General features: G+C 35.3%; 1 protein-coding gene across 3 annotated transcripts in view; it reads left to right on the forward strand.

Moving 5' to 3' along the window:
* The window catches only part of NIPBL (NIPBL cohesin loading factor), a 195,787-nt gene that overhangs the window by 116,813 nt on the left and 56,781 nt on the right, over positions 1-22,193 (forward strand). For all 3 annotated transcript variants that reach the window (XM_020901635.2, XM_020901637.2, XM_070476591.1), the window contains 6 exons: positions 11,855-12,037; positions 16,425-16,622; positions 16,860-16,931; positions 17,028-17,117; positions 18,799-18,902; positions 21,755-21,841. In XM_020901635.2, the coding sequence (XP_020757294.1) occupies positions 11,855-12,037; positions 16,425-16,622; positions 16,860-16,931; positions 17,028-17,117; positions 18,799-18,902; positions 21,755-21,841 (734 nt within the window). The remainder of the gene's footprint in view (positions 1-11,854; positions 12,038-16,424; positions 16,623-16,859; positions 16,932-17,027; positions 17,118-18,798; positions 18,903-21,754; positions 21,842-22,193) is intronic.

Below are 22,193 nucleotides of genomic sequence, written 5' to 3' on the forward strand. Positions count from 1 at the left end.
ATTGAGTGACTGAACAACAACAACAAAATTTTCCAGTCCACGAGGATGGAATATTTTTCCCCTTACTTGTGTCTTCAATTTCTTACATCAGCTGTGTCTTAACAGTGTTTAGTATACATCTCTTTCATCTCCTTGGTTAAGTTTATTCCTACGTATTTTATTGTTTTTGTTACAGTTGTAAATGAGATTATCTTAGTTTCTCTTTCTGATAGTTCATTGTTAGTGTATCAGAATACAACTGAATTTTGTGTATTGAATTTTTATCCTGCAACTTTACTGAATTTGTTTATTAGTTCTAACAATTTTAGTGGTCTTTAGGGTTTTCTGTATATAATATGTCATCTGCAAATACTGACAATTGTGCTTCTTCCTTTCTGATTTAGATGTCCTTTATTTCTTTTCCTTGGCTAATTACTCTGGCTAGGATTTTCAGTCCTGTGTTGAATAAAAGCGGCAAGAGTGGCCATCCTTACTCTTCTTCCTGTGATCTCAGAGTGAAAGCTTTCAGCTTTTTGCCGTTGAGTATATTGTTAACTGTGGGCTTCTCTTTATGTTCATGTACATTCCCTCTACATCCAGTTTGTTGTGACTTTTTATTGTGAATGGATGTTGAATTTTGTCAAATGTTTTTTCTGCATCAATTGAAGTAATTATTTTTGTCATTCGTTTTGTTAATTTGGTATGTCATCCATTGATTTGTGTGTGTTGAACTGCCTTGCATTCCTGTAATACACCACACATTTGATCATAGTGTATGATCTTTTTATTGCTAATATTTTTTTTGAAGACTTTTGGTTCTCTGTTCATCAGGGGATTTGCCCTGTGGTTTTCTTGCAGTGTGTTTGTTTGCTTTTGGTATAGGGTAATGCTTGACTTTGTAAAATGAGCTTGGAGGTGTTTCCTCCTCTTCTCTTTTTAGAAGACTTTGAGAAGGATTGGTGTTTAAATGTGTGATAGAATTCACCAGTGAAGTCATATGTCCTGGGCTTTTCTTTGTTGGGAGGTTTTTGGGATCTGCCACCTAGTAATTGGTCTGTTCAGATTTTGTATTTTTTCATGATTTAATCTCAGTAGATTATGTTTCTAGGAATTTATTCATTCTTACAGGTTGTCCAGTTTGTTGGTGTATAATTATTCATAGTGGTCTCTTAAAATCCTTTTTGTGGTATTAGTTGTAATGTCTCCCCTTTCCTTTTTAATTTTGAGTCTTTTTTTTCTCTTGGTAACCATACCTAAAGTCTTGTCAACTTCATCGTTTCAGAAATCTCTTCCTTTCATCTATCTTTTCTGTTCTCTTCTTAGTCTGTTTCATTTATTTCTGTTATGGTCTTTGTTATTTCCTTTTACTAACTTGGGTTTAGTTTATTCTTTTTCTAGTTCCTTGAGGCAAATTAGGTTGTAGTTATATACCATTAATTTTTTTCACTGTGTGTATGTATGAAAACGGATCTTATGATCACTGCTCCTTTCTATATTAGATAGTAGTAAATTGTCATTTACATTATACACTTCCTAAAAATTAAAAAAAAAAAAAAGTTTCTTTTTGTATTTCTTCCTCATAGCAGTTTGACAGCTACACACTGATGAAATCTTTGAGGTGTTAGTCAGTATCAATACACGATGCTTAAAGCAAGATTTTTCTTAAAATCTTTTCTTCTGCATACCTCATTTGTAATAGTGTTCTTTCAGTTGCTTTAAACCAATTTCTTGGCATTTTGTCTTCATTAAATAAACTGATTTGCAGTGACTTAAACTATGTCGAATATAAATATATAGACTGCACTTGCAGAGTGAGTGGCACTTTGTCTCATATTGAGTAAAGTATGTCATAATATCAACCAGGGGACAGCAAACTTGTTGCATAAAAGCTAGATAGTAAATATGTTAGGCTTTGTGTCCCACTTAGATCTCTAACATTAGTAGAAAAGCATCCCAAAACAATATATGAATGACTGTGTGTCACTGTATTTTAATGAAACCTTATATACAAAAATGGGTGGTGAGGCAGATTTAACCTCACAGGCTTTAGTTGTTGAACATAATATAAATATAAAATTGAAGTTTTTATAGGTGGATCTGATAGCTAGATTCCTTATTCTGTAGCAAATGAGACTCAGAATTTTTATGTGTGAATAAAAAGACTGATTTAGATAGAGACCTGAATTATTTTCCTTTTTGTCTAGTATTTGTAAATGTGATATGACATTAGCTGAGTACAGTATTTTTGCCAGGATATTTAATATTTGTGAGTATTTTTATGTAGTAGAATTATATATAAATTATTAATATATTAATATATAATTGATATATTAAAAACATTTAACAAGTGTATACAGACTGAAATTACCTTTAAATGTTTTATGCTTGTTGCAAGTCAATTATGAAATCTTCTCTTCAGTCTCTTCTTTTTGTGGATAGCTTCTCTATAACTGTCAAATAGAATAACTGATAACTGCTTTCAGGATATAAAAAAGAATTTTCAGCTGGAAAAATTTCTGGGGAGACCACAAACTTATTCTAATGATTACACTGCTGCTGCTGCTGCTGCTGCTGCTGCTAAGTCGCTTCAGTCGTGTCTGACTCTGTGTGACCCCATAGACTGCAGCGCACCAGGCTCCCCCGTCCCTGGGATTCTCCAGGCAAGAATACGGGAGTGGATTGCTATTTCCTTCTGCAATGCATGCAAGTGAAAAGTGAAAGTGAAGTCGCTCAGTTGTGTCCTGATGCGTAGTGACCCGACAAACTGCAGCCTACCAGGCTTCTCCGTCCATGGGATTTTCCAGGCAAGAGTACTGGAGTGGGTTGCCATTGCCTTCTCCAGTCATCAATAAATATTTATGGCCATCTTCAACATCCCATGCACTCTGCTAGATTCTGCAACTACAACACAGTCTTACGGCTCTATCAAGATTATGGTCTTACGGAGAATATGGATAGCTAAAGATGTAGTGACAGTGTAATACTCTTAAGACAAAAAAGTGCTGTGTGAATCCTGAGGAATATGATTCACATGTGTATTTAGTGCGAGGGCAGTAGGAAAAAAGCACTATAAGTTTAAAGAAGTCGAACATTTGGCTAATTAAGAGTACAATGTGGAAGAAGTAAGGTGAGAGTAGACTAGTTAAAAATTGTTTTACAGCCATTGGTAGTAATAACAAAATGAGAAAATATGCCATTTCTAGTGTGTTAGAAAATGTCTTTGTAGAATGCTATAAAATAAATGTTGCTAATTCTCTACATATTTAGCCTAATGTAATAGTAATTAATTGAGTAACTAATAACCTGATCAGATTGATTCAGATATCAACATGTGAATTTTGTTGTGCTCGATTGCATATTTTCTGGTTTCTTCATTATCTTAAATAGTTGTTTTGAACTAAATATTCTGAAGTTTGGTTTGCTAAGTGTATAACATCACATTTCAAAAATGGTTAAATTCATAGCATCTGCTTTCTCTTCTCTCTTACCTTTCACATTGTTGTTCAATCGCTCAGTCGTGTCCGACTCTGCGACCCCATAGACTGCAGCACACCAGGCTTTCCTGTCCTTCACCAGCTCCTGGAGCTTACTCAAACTCATGTTCATCAAGTCAGTGATGCCATCCAACCATCTCATCTTCTTTTAGCCCCTTTTTCTGCCTTCAGTCTTTCCCAGCTTCAGGGTCCTTTCCAGTGAGTTGGCTCTGCATCAAGTGGCCAAACTATTGGGAGCTTCAGCTTCAGCATCAGTCCTTCCAATGAATATTCAGGGTTGATTTCCTTTAGGATTGACTGGTTTGATCTCCTTGCCGTCCAACGGACTCTCAGGTGTCTTCTCCAAGACAATAGTTTGAAGGCAGATTTGACATAGACATAGTAACTATCTCTTATAAGATTTTCTTTCTGGTGTCTTTCCCCTTCCAGGCCATCCCACAAATCACTGCTAGAGTAACTTTTCTAAAGTACATTCTGATTCTCTCCCTCCTTAAAAAGACTGTTATATCTGAACCTTACCTACTTTTTCTCCCTATTGAATATCATGCTCTGTCCAGAGCAGACAGAACTGGAATGCTCCTAAATGGCCTCCAACTCCTAGTTCTTGGCCCCTGTCCTCCATCCTCCACCTCACTCCACCACATTGCTGTGAAAACCCACTGTGTTCATGAATATCTTCTAACCGCTCACAAATAATCATTGACCTTTTTCTTGTTTCCATAAAATATAGCTTCTATTTCTTTAGGAAAATTCACCTCTTAAGTTAGTATAATGTTAGCATTTGTTTTATTCAACTCCTGGTACAGTTATCTTTTACAATGTGCAGTGTGTATCATTGTCATTTTTCATTCTCTTTACATTTACTATCTCTGTACTAGTATCATTCATAATTCTATCTAATGTGATTTACTGTGGTCCCCTATTGTTGGAAATTTTGATGTTACAATAGATAAAACTGATCTAAACATCTTTCTTCATAGAGCTTTTTGTTGTGTTATATACAGACTTCCTTGGGATAAATTTCCAAGAGTGGTATAAATGAATTGAAGGATTTGAACACCGTTTTCTCCCCCCGCCCCCCCCCCCAGGTTAAAGTGCTTTATTTTTTTTTTCCATTTATTTTTATTAGTTGGAGGCTAATTACTTTACATCATTGCAGTGGTTTTTGTCATACATTGAAATGAATTAGCCATGGATTTACATGTATTCCCCATCCCGGTCCCCCCTCCCACCTCCCTCTCCACCCGATCCCTCTGGGTCTTCCCAGTGCACCAGGCCCAAGCACTTGTCTCATGCACCCAACCTCGGCTGGTGATCTGTTTCACCCTAGATAATATACATGTTTCGATGCTGTTCTCTTGAAACATCCCACCCTCGCCTTCTCCCAGAGTCCACAAGTCTGAACACCATTTTCTGTGTTATATATTCTACACTGTTAGCAGAATCTGAGTGTCCACCTTTTAGCTAATTGCAAGCACACGTAGAGAACTCAGAAGGAAAGCATAAATCATTTTATATCATTTCAAAACAGCCTTATGCATAGCAATTAACTCCTTAAGGCACTGACATATAAACGTAGTGGAAAGCTTGAGCTTTTCAATAGCGATCATGAGTCCAGAAAGTTATCTTGTTAAAAAATGATGGATATGATACTTCCCTGATATCTCAGTTGTTAAAGAATCCGTCTGCAATGCAAGAGACCTGGGTTCAATTCCTGAGTTGGGAAGATCCGCTGGAGAAGGAATAGGCTGCCCACTCCAGTATACTTGGGCTTCCCTGGTGACTCAGCTGGTAAAGAATCTGCTTGCAATGCAGGAGATCTGGATTGGGAGGATCTCCTGGAGAAGGGAAAAACTACCCACTCCAGTATTCTGGCCTGGAGAATTCCATGGACTGTATATACAGTCCTTGGGGTCGCAAAGAGTTGGACATGACTGAGCGACTTTCACTTCATGGTGCTTTTTAGAAAGATTTACATAAAAAATAAAAGTAATTTCTGAGTAATCCAAGGTTTTATTGTAACATGGCTTCAAAACAGTAACATGGGCTACTTTTATGTCAGACTTATAAACATAGATAATTAAGCTCTCTGATACAAGATAGTAAATATTGTATCAACTTAGAATGGGTAAAATCAATTTAATTTGAGTATACTATTCAAATTATTGTTTATTTTTCACTGAACTTATATGTTCAGTGAACATATTCATTCATAGGATGGCCTATGAATTCCTGAGCAGTCCAGTGGTTAGGACTCCATGCTTCCACTACAGGGGGAACAGGTTTGATCTCTGGTCAGGGAACTAAAATCCCACAAGCTGTAGCATGGCCAAAAAAACCTGGGTAGATTAACTTAGAAGAACCCTTTCCATCTGTATTTTTTTCCTGTTTTTATGGTTTAAAGATTTTCAAACTCCTTTGATTGTGAACTGAGGCAAGAAAGAAAATGCATGATGTGACCTAATACACACGTACAAACACGTAATAACACCTACCTTTGCTACTGGCACATTTTCTCTTTCATTTTAAGCACATTGCTAGTTAAGAGTTACAAAACTGACTCAACAACTTGCTTATGGGTCACAATATGCAACTGGAAAATTGCCAGCTAAAATTTAAAGGGAGACTTGCCAGTTATTAGTTTAACACAATCTTTATGTAGTGATTATTTAATGATTCACATTAGTTTCAGAATGGTCTTTTCAAATACCATCAGAAAGAGAATAGCTTCAGATTTGACCCTGATGACCAACCCCCCCCCATAGTCACAAATGAATGGTCTTTCTTTATATATATATATATATATATATATATTATATATTTTTAAAATTTTGTAATCCTGAACAAGTTTCTTGCTAATGCTTGGGATTTCTGCCTCTTTACCAAAATATGACAACTTTAGACCTGATTATCTCATACTTTTTATCCTAAACCATCACAAAAACACAAACCCTTCAGTACTATCTTTCTTCTAGTTTGCTGTTACTCTTTCCAAATAACTAATAAAATAAGACGTCAAAGTTCTTCCTCTAAGGTCAGCAGTGACCTCAAAACTTTTCCTTGTCAGTGCCCCTACATTCGCTTTGGAGTTTGGTTCCTAGCACATAGTCTTCATCTTTACCCCTGTTCTGCATCAGGTTAGGTAACCTTGAGGGAGCCTCTGGAAGGAGCATTTCATGCCCTGGTCATTCATAGGTGAACCCCACATTTTCCCAACTTCTCTTCACATTGCCTCCCTTTCTTTCTACCGCCCAAGTGTTAACTTTTTCAGGGATATGTCATCAGCATTTCATACTCTTTGGATATATTTTCTATTAGTGGTGATTTCAAATTAAAAAGTTGGCTTGCATTTAGAAACCATTTGCACCAAAAAATACATCTTCAAACCATATTAACACAGGATTCCAAGAGGGGCAGATTGACAGCCTGCGCTGCTCAACTTCTTTTTTTTCTTTTTCTTCTTTTTACCCTTGATTGAAGTAAAAGATCCATTTATGGTTCAGTTGCTCAGTCATGTCCAACTCTTTGCGACCCCATGAAACGCAGCACACCAGGCCTCCCTGCCCATCACCAACTGCCAGAGTCTACCCAAACCCATGTCCATTGAGTCGGTGATGCCATCCAACCATCTCATCCTCTGTCATCCCCTTCTCCTCCTGCCTTCAATCTTTCCCAGCATCAGGGTCTTTTCAAATGAGTCAGCTCTTCGCATCAGGCCAAAGTATTGGGAGTTTCAGCTTCAACATCAGTCCTTCCAATGAACATCCAGGACTGACCTCCTTTAGGATGGACTGGATGGATCTCCTCGCAGTCCCAGGGACTCTCAAGAGTCTTCTCCAACACCACAGTTCAAAAGCATCAATTCTTCGACACTCAGCTTTCTTTGTAGTCCAACTCTCACATCCACACTGACCACTGGAAAGACCATAGCCTTGACTAGAAAGACCTTTGTTGGCAAAGTAATGTCTCTGCTTTTTAGTATGCTATCTAGGTTGGTCATAACTTTCCTTCCAAAGAGTAGGCGTCTTTTAATTTCACCATCTGCAGTGATTTTGGAGCCCCCAAAAATAAAGTCAGCCTCTGTTTCCCCATATGTTTGCCATGAAGTGATGGGACCGGATGCCATGATCTTAGTTTTCTGAATATTGAGCTTTAAGCCAACTTTTTCACTGTCCTCTTTCACTTTCATCAAGAGTCTCTTTAGTCCTTCTTCACTTTCTGCCATAAGGGTGGTGTCATCTGCATATCTGAAGTTACTGATATTTCTCCTGGCAACCTTGATTCCAGCTTGTGTTTCTTCCAGCCCAGTGTTTCTCATGATGTACTCTGCATATAAGTTAAATAAGCAGGGTGACAATATACAGCCTTGACATACTCCTTTTCCTATTTGGAACCAGTCTGTTGTTCCATGTCCAATTCCAACTGTTGTTTCCTGACCTGCATACAGGTTTCTCAAGAGGCAGGTCAGGTGGTCTGGCATTCCCATGTCCTTCAGAATTTTCCACGGTTTGTGGTGATTCACACAGTCAAAGGCTTTGGCATAGTCAATAAAGCAGAAATAGATGTTTTTCTGGAACTCTCTTGCTTTTTCGATGATCCAGCGGATGTTGGCAATTTGATCTCTAGTTCCTCTGCCTTGCCTAAAACCAGCTTGAACATCTGGAAGTTCACGGTTCACATATTGCTGAAGCCTTGCTTGGAGAATTTTGAGCATTACTTTACTAGTGTGTGAGATGAGTGCAACTGTGGTAGTTTGAGCATTCTTTCGCATTGCCTTTCTTTGGGATTGGAATGAAAACTGAGCTTTTCCAGTCCTTTGGCCACTGCTGAGTTTTCCAAATTTGCTGGCATATTGAGTGCAGCACCTTCAGAGCACCATCTTTTATGGTACTCCTCTGTAATATTGGTAGGTTACTGGTGCTACAACTTGCCTACCTAAAATGTTTTTTATGACATAAAATTTGGAGGTTTATGTGAGTTTCCTGGTTTGTTTCTATATGTAACTGGCTTTCATTGTCTGAAACTTCAATCCTGAAGAGTCCATTGATTGAGGTTGTTTATTTTAACCTCAGGGTTGTTTCCCCATTTAAAAGAACATACATAACACAGTGTTCAGTTTCAGTTCAGTTCAGTCGCTCAGTTGTGTCCGACTCTTTGCAACCCCAATGAATCGCAGCACGCCAGGCCTCCCTGTCCATCACAGATCCCGGAGTTTACTCAAACACTTGTCCATCGAGTCGGTGTTAGTTATTAAATTAGTGACTTTTTGGGACTTTTAATCTTTTGATAACTTCTCATTTTAATAATCCGGTAAGTGTCCTAGTATGAGTGATTTATACTGGGAATTCAAGATTGCTAAAATGTAGCACACCTAGAAGTAAATTTTTTCTTTAGCTTTAATAGAGCCAGAAAATAAAGATGCACTATATCCAATGGAATATCCATCTACAGAAGTGTGGTGCCTCACCAAATTAACTTACATGGCATTATCCCTCAAGCCAGTAACTTAAAATTTTGTGGTGATTCAAATAACCTCATTTAAAGCATAAAGTAGTTGACATGAGAGAAAAGAGGTGAGAAAGATAATCATAAAGGATCCGCAGTCTCAGGGTTTTAAGAACAAATAACTCAACAAATAACAATAATCTGTAAAATCATCAACATATTAAGATGTAGCCAGTGAAACATTGTTTTTGCATTATTTAAATGACTATTTTCTAATTCAGGGAAATGATCATAACCAAGTATGTTCTAGCGATCATTTACAGTACTCACTGTTTATTCATTTCTGTTGAAACTGAGTCAGTTATCCAATCTTCAGTGTGTTAAAGATTCTGACATAGAAATGTCAAGCATTTTATTGCTTATCCTACATAATCAAGGGACCTTGCTGAGTCAATTTATAAAGTGTTTTATGAAAAGGAAGAAATCCAGAAAATACATAGATCTGTGAAATAGGTATATCTGTTCAAAATGAGGCAGTCCACTTTTGGAGGACAGTACATTGAGAGACATTAACCATTGCTGGATCTTTCTTTTTTTAGTTGGATCATCTTTAGAAATGAAACACGAAGTCTTTAAATTGTGTTGCTCTAACTTTCAGCTTTATGCAGAAGTTAAAATGATGTACAGAATAGTAGAGCTCTTTAATCTGATAGTATTTTAATTTAAGGAATTAGAAATGGTAAACTACAGTGAATAATCTTTGTTACCTGCTTTATAAGTCATAAATTTTCTGTGTTTGGCTACTGTGAATTTTTTTTTAAAGAAAAAATGAAGAGAGCAAACTCCCTGTTCTTGGGATATAATGAACCATTGTAAAGAGAGAGCAAGTACCCATATATATCTTAACCCTTGATTATTTATTGTATATTTATCTGAAGAATAATTCTATGATATTTTATCAAGTCAGCATATCTTTGTGAATGGAAATTTTAATCTTAAGTAGAACATAACAGGCAAATCATCTTCTTCAGAAAATCTCATGGCGAACTAAAAGCCAGATACTTTTTGGGTTATCCATATTTATAAATTCCATAAAGTTATGTTTCATGTAGTACAAAAAGAATTTCCATCTTTTAAAAATTTGGAGCTATCTTCATTTGTATCATATACAGCAATTCTGAAACTATACAGGTGGTCCATCTGTAAGTTAACATAAGAAATTGTGAACCGCAGAGTCAGAAATCCATTAACTGACCATTTCATATACATACTTAATATTATAGATCATGTAGAAAGGGGAAAGTATATACCAGAAGACATGATCCTTCCATTTAAAAACCATATGTTTAGTTAGAGGTGTTCAGAGCATTAAGAACTTGTAAATGTGATGAAGAGTATGTTCACCTTGGCAGTGAAGATAATGATGATCCAAAGCTGAAGTTGATTTTTTTTACCTCTACTAATATTCTATAAAGTGAACCTCACTGATACAATACATTTAAATTAAGAAAGAGCAAGGGAATATTAAATGATTTGAAAATGACATATATAAGGTAAATTCAACATTAATATTGTCACAATTCTAAACAATGAAGTCTTTGGGATTTTACTAGTCATGAGTTTTACATCTTTGTTGGGTAAATTGTTGCTATTCATGTATTTGGATGAATAGAAGTTATCAGTTACTGAAATAACTCCTTCTTCATGATGAATAAAAGGATTATTTGTCATTTGAGACCGATACTTTATGTTTCGTCTTCTTAAATTACTAGTGTTGTGTATTCTTGTGATGTTTAAACTGTCTTAACCAGTACCTATTTATTTTTGGAACGATTTATATTTAATCTTTGCATAAGCACTATTATCATTTGAATGTTATGGTCTTAATCTTGATTATAGTTACTAATATCCCTGCTGTAAACCACTAAGGTACTCTTTGCTCCCAGTTCTTAAAATTTAGGTAAGACATCATTTTTATACTTCCACTCAAAGATTTACATGGGTAAGTAAAGTAAGTTAAAATTGTCATCTTTAGTAGTCATCAAGGACAATTTATCCTGAGTAAATAACTTTAGCTAGTTCTACTTTATTTTTAAGCTCTCAACAGGATGTTAAGGATTGATTTCTTCTTAGCAACTGTTTGTATGTTTGTGTATATGTGTGTAGGATTAAATAGTAAATGTTATGTTAATAGTTCTAATAGTATTATATCCTTTATTCTTTCATGGAAAAATATGAGTTTATTTCATAACAGATTTGAATTTACCCTTTTCAGTTGACATTTATATTTTAAAATGCTTTTTCCTATTTATCTTGCTTTTCGTGTTCCTGTTATCTTCAGTTAACCACATACTTTGGTTTGGCTGTTTGAGGAAATTTTCTGTAATACTAAGGGTATTACTGTGCCTCTCATAGACAAAGATAGGTAAAAGCATATGAAATTTTGTCCCAGCCACCATACACAACCACCAAGATCATACAGAAGAGAATGAGGTGACAGGTATCCTCTCCAACTCTTAACATTTATACCTAGGAATATAATTACTTTCAAACTTACTTCTCCAGAACTCTAAAACAAATTTGAGTGCTACCAAGAATATGCGGTACACACCCTGGTACAGATACACCTGAAAACGCAAGTGGGTCTTAGTCAGTGCAGGCAAATGAAGGCGCTAATTACATCAAAAATTGATGATATAACTACCCTCTATTGCTGTGATAGCAATAGTTGTTAAAAGTTGTTTATGATGATAATATGTATAAAAACTGCATTATCAGTTTAGGGTTAAGACTAATTATAAATATGAATGTGTTTTATTAAAGTACAAATGTAACTTAGAAAACTTACATAAATATTAATATTTAATTTTGTGTTTAACAGTTAAAATTTCCCTTTTATCTTCAGATTTATGTTTTTTCTTACCTTTTATTAATAGGTAGTATAGATCAATCAGTGTTAAAAGAATTACCCCCTGAACTCCTGGCAGAAATTGAATCCACCATGCCACTTTGTGAACGTGTGAAAATGAATAAACGCAAGCGTAGCACAGTTAATGAAAAACCAAAATATGCTGAAATCAGTTCAGATGAAGATAATGATAGTGATGAAACTTTTGAATGTAAGTATCACATAAGTTTATTATTACTTTAGAATTAAAAAGCAGATTGATGTATTTGTTTCATTTATAATTTTTTGGGTTAGCAAGAGAACAGTGATCTTAATAAACAGTATAGCAAGTTTTTTCATTATACTTAAAATATGTATGAAAGATGAGATCAGTTGGCACCAAGAAAAAAAATTTTTAATGAGTTATAATTAGTGTCAGGTAACACAGGTATGTTTCTATATGCATTTAGCAAACATTTATTGAGCTCCCACTATATGTTAGGCAATGAGAATAAAAATTTAGCAAGTATGTGACCCCATCTTTGAAGAATCTTCAGTCTAATGGGGGAAATATGTAAAAAGTTGAAGTACAGTGAGGAGTACAGCAATGATGATAGTAAATCCAGGGTGCTGTGGGAGCACATTGGATTAATTGGATTGGCATCAAAATTATACTGGGGTTCAGAGAGCACTTACTGGAAGAGGTGACACTAGAGTTGAGTCTTGAAGGACACGTAGGAGATAGCCAGATGAAGAAATATTTTAAACCATACTATCACTAAATTATGAATGGATTAGCCACATTGCCAATTATCTGTGTGGTTTGGACCTGGCTTCTCCTTTTTGCCCAGCTGTGTCCTGGAATTCCTCCCTTGTTTCACTGTTTTCCAGAGCTGGCTTCTTCACTACACAGCTACCTCTCTACAACACTGTGACCACCTGTCTTTGCACTAGACTTGCTATACCTCGCCTGTCTTCCTACTGGTCCACTGAAAAAGTTCTTCTCTTTAATCCCTATCTTCCTTCTACTGGAGCAAGAGAATTGAGCCTAGCCAAGAGGGGTCAGCAACCTTGTTTGACTTAAACGACATTCAGTGGAAACAGACTATGGGAGATCTTCACTTGTGTGCCAACTGACTTAGTCATTATGACCAAAAGAAGTGGGAAGACCACCAGTGTGTTCTACCTTTTCCACCTAGTATCTGTAGATTGAGGTGTGACAAGCAAGGGCAGGAAGGACAGATGCATGCTGCCATTTTTAAATGTATTATTGTCTATGGAAGCCCTTCACCTCCAAAGTTTTTGATCAATGTTCATTTACTCTAATCTTCTCAATATTGTGAGCTCTTAAGCTATGAACAGTAGACTATGAATACTGAACAAATCTGAATACAGTTTTAAAATTGAAATAAAATACAGCAAAATTAATCTGACAATTATATGTATAATTGTTATTGTATTATAATGAGATGTATTTATATGCAGTATATTTCAATGGCTAAAGCTAATACGTTTTTATTATAATTAAATATTTTGTTTATATGGGAACATATGGTCTGGGAAGGGAGAGGAGAAAGGAGATCTGGTGGCCCAGAAACTCCCTGCCCTTTATATACATGCCTCTGCTTCACTTTCCCGCCCTCCCCCTGACCCCCATCTGTTTCTAAAGGGAATGACTAAGGAGTTCCTTAATTGCAGACTGATTTCAAGTCACACTTCAACTCCAGTTAATTGAGAGTGGCTGCCTGCATTGCTAAGCTGATGAGAATTCTGAAGCTACCTCACAGTTAAGTAAAAAGGGTAGCATAATCAGAAAAGCCCATCAAATGGAAAATAGAGGAGAGCGCCTCACATGCCTCATGTTTGTCGTCACCGCAGCCGCTGTTCTCTTCTTTCCTTCCTATGATAAGAGATGTTGTCTCATGGGAGCACATCATTTCATCTTAAAAGCCATGGATCCCATATATATGTCTGAGGATGTTGAAAGCTAATGTTAGTTAGAGAACCTGAGCTTCAACTTCTGCTTGGGAAAAGAGGAGTGCCTCTGGGTTTTTCAGGAGACCTTAGAATAGCTTCCTGTTTTTTGGGGTTTATTTCTATACAAGTAACTAGAAAAGTTGACTCTCTGGCCACTGTTTTGAGTGATGAAAGAATTCCAATTTGTAGCTGTCATAAGCAGTCAAATTGTCATCATTATACCATAGCAAAAAATTAGTAAAATGGAGTACAGTACAAAATGTGAAAATATTGTGAGAACATAAGTGGTAAGCATTATTCTGCTTTGAGGGAGAAAGATGTTTACAAAACAAAATTTTATTGCAGTTCAATCAAATTGGTTTACTAAAAATCTAAAACTAAGGAAGTAGTTTTGTTGAAAGATAGGGGGAACTATTGAGGGTTCACTTTTAAAGTTGGGCCACACAGATTTGGATAGTCATGTACAATTATAAAGTCACTTGGTTGTGGGGGAAAAAGGAGGGGAGATCTAAGATGCTAAAGGGGCACATAGGAGAAATTTAGAAAGGGAGCATGGAAAAGGCCCAAGTCATATTTTACACACCCTATTGAGTTCTGTTGAGTTCTTCCCCTACTTTTTCCAAGATGACAAATGATATAAGAATGGACAGATTAATCATAATAAATTGGGGTCCTGATAGAACCTTGTTTCTATAGACACTGCTTCATAGAAGTTGAACTTTTTCCTCTTAATTTGCCATTCTTTTTTTTTTCCAACTTGCTTAGTTTAATGGATGTGAAACAGAAATTTCCAAGACCTATGAAAATTACCACCAATACAGCATATTGTTGTTGTTGTTGTTTAGTTACTCCGTCACGTCCAACTCTTTGTGACCCCATGGACTGCAGCACACCAGGCTTCCCCGTCCTTCAGCATATTATATCTACTTGCTAACTATAAAATTTTTCAAGCATTTCCTCCTCGTAGAATTGAAGGCTTGAAATAGATTTCTTATGAAATTAAATAAAAACTCTTTAAGTCATATTTGAGATCAAAGAATACTACTTTCTGAACGAACTCTTGTTAATTATCATTCTTCAAAGTTAGTATTTCATTACTTTTTGAAAAAATATTTAGTGAATGCTATACATAAGCAAAAGGCTTCCCAGGTGGCACTAGTGGTAAAGAACCCTCCTGCCAGTACAGCAGATGTAAGAGACATGAGTTTGATCCCTGGGTCGGGAACGTCCCCTGGAGAAGAGCATAGCAACCCACTCCAGTATTCTTGCCTGGAGAGTCCCATGGACAGAGGAGCCTGGTTGGGCTACAGTCCATGGGGTCACAGAGAGTTGGACACAACTTGAGCATGCATAGACATTGCTTATCCACACATAAGACATTAGCACAAGTGTAGATAGAGTACATGAACCAAAGATTGGCATCCTTAAATCTAAGCCAAGTAGAGGAGTAGGGACTCAAGCAACAGTTTCGTGTGAAGAAGTTGGGTATTGGTCATAGTTAAGGATTTAAAATAGAAGCAAGTCACAAGATAAGCAAAGGAGTCAGGTTCAGGATGACAGACTAGAAAGTAATTCACTGTCAGCAACAAGTGGTCACTTCAGCAACAAGTGGTCACTTCAGCAACAAGTGCGTGATCACAGGATGTAGAACACATCAGTTCTCTATCCTGGTTTTAACTTGGTTCTGTTATATCCTAGAACAGATGTGCTAAATATTTTTCACTTGTATTCCTTCCAAGTCTCACTGGACAGACATTTTTAATCAGTCTTTCTTGCTGAAATATGGTGCTTTGTCTCAGGGCTCAGAATTATTCTCAACATTATGCTCTGGGCAGCTACTACCGGTTGATCAGAGTTGATGTGTCAGATGAAATCTGTTTGCCAGTTCTGCCTAGAGGCTCCTGTCAGTACTGGTGATTTTAGCAGAATGCTTATACCTCTGGAAGGATGGGGAAGGGATTGAAGGTAACATACATAAATATGCTTATCTAGCATGCATAAACTTAAAAGCTGTCTTTTTGGGTTTAAGCAAGTATATTGTTGGAGAACTAAATTCAGTGTGTGGGTATTTACAACTATACAGGTTTATTTTGTCTTTGTATCGGTAGCTCGTGATGTTAGGTTATCAGAGTCTGTTGAATTTAGAGCTATGTTGTGGGCTTAACTTGGCTGTTAATTGATAGTATACATGGTTACCCACATTCTGTAACAGTTTCTCAAAAGTTTATTTTTGCTCCAAACCCCACTTCTACCAGCATTCCAAATGTTTTAAAGTGTTTCTGGTTTTTATCAAATTCTAGATAAAGTTTGTTTTACATGCTTTAATTAATCCTGAATTTTAGATATTATTGACTCACCAAATATCTCTTTAAAATGAACGGTGTGGTTTAATTCCCAGAATATTCCTATCTATATTCATTAGCAAACCAAGTTCATGTAAAATTTTCTAAATCTAGATAAATGCTAAAATAAGTGATACCATTTCTGTACCATAATTTATATTTCTGGTTAATCAGAATGACTCAATTTCCTAGTCTCACACAAATGAAGACTTGCCCCTGCCATGTGGTTCATTTTTAAAGTACAAGTTTTAATAGTCTTTTAAGTGAGGTAAATTATTTGTCATGGGGATTTGCTTCTAGCCTCTAGGAAACGACATAAAAAAGATGATGATAAAGCTTGGGAATATGAAGAGCGTGACAGAAGAAGCTCTGGGGATCATAGGAGAAGTGGCCACTCTCATGAAGGAAGAAGGAGTTCAGGTGGTGGTCGTTATCGAAATCGAAGCCCGTCAGATTCTGACATGGAAGACTATTCTCCTCCTCCCAGCCTTAGTGAGGGTAATTCATCAGTGTCAATGGATTTCTTACATAAGCAGATGTTAAATTTAAGGTTTTAACTTTGAAGAATTTTTATACCTTTTTATGAGCTAATTAACAACTTCTAATTTTTAATCGACAAAAATTTGTATTAGTGATTATTGTTCAAGTTTTTAATTAATGTTCAAGAAGAAAGTAAACATAGAAGTATTTTAGGTTGTTATTACTGCATTTCAGTATTTCTTTTTGTTCATTTAGTTGCTAGAAAAATGAAGAAAAAAGAAAAACAGAAGAAGCGGAAAGCTTATGAACCAAAACTAACACCTGAAGGTAACATTTTAGTTTGTCTTTATTCATAGTCATCAACTTCAGTTTTCTACTTGGAATGTAGATGATTAAGTTTTGCATTTTTTTCTTCCTTTGCAGAAATGATGGATTCTTCAACTTTTAAGAGATTCACAGCCTCAATAGAGAATATTTTGGATAACTTAGAAGATATGGATTTTACTGCATTTGGTAAAATCATTTAAAATATATTTATTTACCCTTAAATATAAACTCAATTTCAAATCTGTTTATTTACCTGTGTGTTAAGCTTTCTGTCAGTTATTCTAGTAGATTCAGATGGATGATCTATGCTCTTAAGTTGAAATCTAGTGTGGCATCAAATCTAGTCTGTGTTATCAAGTAACTGAAAACATTGGTGTAAAATTCAAGTGTTAAATTAGTTTAGTACTGATAGTGTTTTAAGAGTCCTGAGAGTACAGCTACCATAGTAGATTAGAATAATTAGGGAAGCCTTTATGCAGATGAAACTTGAGTAGGCCCTAGAGAAGAAGGGTACTGGTACTAATATGAGCAAAGATGCAGAAATGAGAGCCTACTTAATTTATTCTAAAAGACAATATTTATTGAATAATTACTGTTTGTCAGTAATTATAGTATGTTAAGTGCTAGAGATGCAAACATAAATACATCAGCCCCAGGCTTTATGTATTTATTATGTACATATTCTGTATCCAATGTGGGAAACAAAATCGTAAAGCAATTAGAATACAGTAGGGTTAATGTAATGTTGTGTTACATTTATAATATCTATGGGTCATACCTACAGATCTAAAAATTGTTAGGTTTATTTTTTTAAAAAGCTGCTTACATTGTTTAGACCTGCTCTCAAGAACTTTATGCCACTTTCAGTAGCTACAAACTCTAGTGTCTAATTTATACAAAAACTAGTTGAAGTACAGTAATTCTAGTATGAGTACATCTGTTTAAAAATGCATTAAAAAGTATATTAAGTATTTGTTTTTGTGACAGTTACTTGTGTAAGTATCATTAATGCTTTCCCTGATTACTTAGAATATCCACTTCATCATTTCTAAAACTTCAGAATTCAATGTATGACAAAAACCACTGCAATGATGTAAAGTAATTAGCCTCCAACTAATAAAAATAAATGAAAATAAATAAATAAATAAAACTTCCGAATTGTGTGCTGAAAAACTCTCTTCCATGTCATTTACGATCCCAACAGGAAGTCATATGGCATTCTCAAATTAAGATAACTTGAGTAGTTACTTACAAAGAGACCAAAATTACAAAGATAGGGGCAGAATAGAGTGGAAACCCAAAGTTAACAGACTAGGAACTGTTACCACCCCTATACCCAAAGGAGCAAGTGTAAAGAGAAATCAGCAGAACTCAGTCAATAGGAAAAGAAAAAGTTTTAGAATAGGTTGCCTTGTAAAAACAAGTGTTCTTTTGGTCAGAGGACATGAGCAGCTTGAGGAGACCTTGCAAGGAAGGAGTCAGGAATATAAATACCCTGACCTCACTCTCCTTCTCTTTGATCTTCTGACAGGGCACCCCACTGGCTGAACCCAAACAGAAGCCAGAGGGCATGGGAGACTGTTGATGTAGTCCATACAGGTCAGCCTGCTGGGGCAGAAAGTTTGCTTGAGAAGGGTCATAAAGTAGTTAAGATACCTATCTCCTCTTCCCATCTTAGTCAGAAGTCTAATTGTAATCTTTGTCCTCTTTTATTCAGGGTTTGCTTGAGGTTTACAGAGGTCTCATAGGATATTATTTTTGTTTGTTTACATCTGTTTGTATATATGTAGAAATTTTATTAACTAAAGCTAACTATTTTGAGCTATTTATTTTACCTAAACTATGTATGTTTGAATTGGTTTTTCAGGTGATGATGATGAAATTCCTCAGGAACTGCTCTTAGGAAAACATCAGCTTAATGAACTTGGCAGTGAATCTGCTAAAATTAAAGCAATGGGTATAATGGATAAGGTATCTCACTAAAGTAAAATTTATAAATATACTTACTATCTCATGTTTGAAATTAAAGTTTTAAAGGTAAATTGCAAAGTTTATATAAAGTGAGTAATGATAAAAAGACAACTCATTGTTTCTTTCTGAGAATCTGACAGAATTATTTCTTCAAAAAATGACAAGTCTTGAATCAAAGGCATATTCTGCAAATTATTCTAAAGAAAAATCATTTTTGCATTCAAAGCAACACAGTCCTGGATTTTTTGTCACTGTTTATTTTTTCATTGTCTCAAATATTTAAAGTATTTAAGTGCAGAAATACACTAAATTTTTCTGACATTTCCTTTAGTCATTTACATTGAAATGTTAAGCCATGTTAAAACCATGTTAAGCCATGGTTTTAACACAGTAATTGTTGGGGGATTTTTGGTTTATTTTATTAAAGTATAGTTGATTTACAATGTTGTGTTACTTTCTGCTGTACAACAGAGTGATTTATTTATACATCTGTAAACATTCTTTTCCATTATAGTTTATCACAGGATATTGAAAATGGTTCCTGGTGCTATACCTTGTTCCTTATATGTACTATATTAATAGCTTGCATCTGACAATCCCATACTCCCAGTCCTTCCCTCACCTACCACCTCTCCCCCGTGGCAACCGCAAGTCTATTCTCTGTGTCTGTTAACACATTAATTGTTAATAAGTACAGAATCTCATTGTTGTAGGCTTAATATTAACTTCTATGGGTTGTCTTTCCTATGAGGTGTCTGTTGCCAAGTAGTCTCATTGCACTAATGGAATAACAGAAATTTTTTTTCCTTAGTAATACTTCAAACAATAGTGACAGCATCAAGAATTGACTTCCCATAATCTTTATGAGCCATCAGTCACCCCCTAAACTACTGCATGATTAACTATGCAAATACAGTTTCAAAAAAAAAATCCTCTTTCCTCCTAATCAGGCTCCTCTTTTACAAAATTTTCTACTCTTAGTTTGTAATGTAAAGATAATGATTTGTTCTCTAAGCATAGTAAAAGATTTAATGAAAGATGATATTTATCTGAAGAATTTGTTTTCTCAAAAATTAAACTTGTTTATTTAGTTTTAAAGTAGACTGGGAAATATTTTAATATTCTTTCCAAAGTTAAAAAATATGATTAGTTATTCATTTTGTATTCATTTATATTAGTTTCAGGAGTTCAGTGTAACAATTCAATATCTGTGCGTATTGAAAAAAGATACAAAATAAATCTAGTTAACATGGCCACACACAGTTACAGTTGCATTTTTTTTTTATTATGAGAACTCTAAGTTCTGTTCTCTTGACAACTTGCAGATATAAACTATAGTATTGTTGCCTGTATTGATCATGCCTTGCATTACATTCCCAGGACTGACTTATAACTGGGAATTTGTACCTTTTGACCAACTTCATCTGCTTCACTCACCCCCACTTCACACCTTCAGCAACCACCAGTCTGTTCTTTGTATTTATAAATTCTTTTTTTCTTAAGATTCCATATACAGTTGAGATCATATGGCATTTGTTTTTCTCTGTCTGACTTATTTCTGTTAGACTCATTGCCATCAAAGTCCATGCATATTGTTGCAAATGACAAGATTTCCTTCTTTTCATGGCTAAATATATACACACACACACCATGTTTTCTTTATCCATTCATTTATGAGTGGACACGTTGGTTGCTTCCATGTCTTGGCTATTATAAATAATGCTACAGTAAAAATGGGCATGCGTATGTCTTATGAAGTTAGTGCTTTTATTTTCTTCAGATATGTAGCTAGAGAATGGAATCACTTGATTATGACAGATTGGTTTTTACATTTTTTAAGGACCCTCTCTACTGGTTTTCCATAATGGCAGCACCAATTCACATTCCCACTGACAGTGCCAAAAGTTTCATGAGTTAGGATTTTAAAGCTATACAGACATTTCACATAATTACCCAAGAATTAATATACTATTGGTTCACATTGATATTACTGTGTGCAGTGAGGAATATATTGATTTCTTTTGTATATACAAATATGGCATCAGTTTTCCGAAGCGCCAATGCCCCATTTAGGTTTTATGTCTTAAGTTCTATAGTGTTTCTATTTCAAAATATATATAGTGTTTCTATTTTAAACAAGTGCATTTACTGAGTATTTTCAAAGCATGGATAATTTACAAAAAGTTTCAGTAGTTTAATCTATTGTGAAATTATCTAAAGCAATATATTTGGGGGAAATTTTTTCTATACACCAGTATATAAATAATCAAAATATACATGATGTCACTTACTCTGTTGATCCTCTCATATTACTTTTCTGACTGATTCCATTGAGAGTCCTAGCTACATGATAGGGATCTAAAAGGAGACTTAGTCAAAGGGATGGGTAATAGTGGCTTCCTGGTAGAACCTCTACAATGACTACTTTAAATACAGAAAACATTATTTGTAAGAAATTAAATAGGTGTTTTTAAAAATAAAAAATCAACAGATGAAATATTTAGAGAGTGTGTGTGTGGGTGCCTCTGTGATCATATGCATGTTCAGTGTCACTTTCACAGAGCAGAGGGCCAGAACAAATTCAGTCTTAACTAGCTATATGGTAAGATTTGAGTTAGAAACATACATGTGTGCCCATTCTGTTTGCTCTTCTTTCAAAAATAAGTAATTAATTCTCTACATAATTCAGATTTGAGTGGAGGAGCTAAGTGAGAAAATTTTAATTTTCCACTCTTTGAGCGAATGTTAATGCTAATAATCCATAAGCTAAGGGGAATAATTGTACAGAATATTTCTTGAATAATTTACTATGTTTACCAATGATCAATAAAAGAATTTTTGCTTCTGTTTAGCTTTCCACTGATAAAACTGTGAAAGTCCTAAATATCTTGGAAAAGAATATTCAAGATGGGTCAAAGCTCTCCACTCTGTTAAATCATGTAAGTTTAAGATCTGTATTGTTAATTTTACTCTTATTAAATTATACAGTTTTTCATAAGCAACTTTGATTTATGGGGAAGATTCCAAATTTTATTAATACGAGCTTGTTGCCACTATTTACCAGTTCACATTTAGCCTTGCAGTTAGAATTTGATTCTTAGTAGTTTAAAATTAATGTTGCTGCTGCTGCTGCTAAGTCACTTCAGTCGTGTCTGACCCTGTGCGACCCCATAGACAGCAGCCCACCAGGCTCCCCCGTCCCTGGGATTCTCAAGGCAAGAACACTGGAGTGGGTTGCCATTTCCTTCTCCAGTGTGTGAAAGTGAAAAGTGAAAGTGAAGTTGCTCAGTC

The sequence above is a fragment of the Odocoileus virginianus genome, chromosome 14 (assembly GCF_023699985.2).
Source record: "Odocoileus virginianus isolate 20LAN1187 ecotype Illinois chromosome 14, Ovbor_1.2, whole genome shotgun sequence".
NCBI classification, from domain to species: Eukaryota; Metazoa; Chordata; class Mammalia; order Artiodactyla; family Cervidae; genus Odocoileus; species Odocoileus virginianus.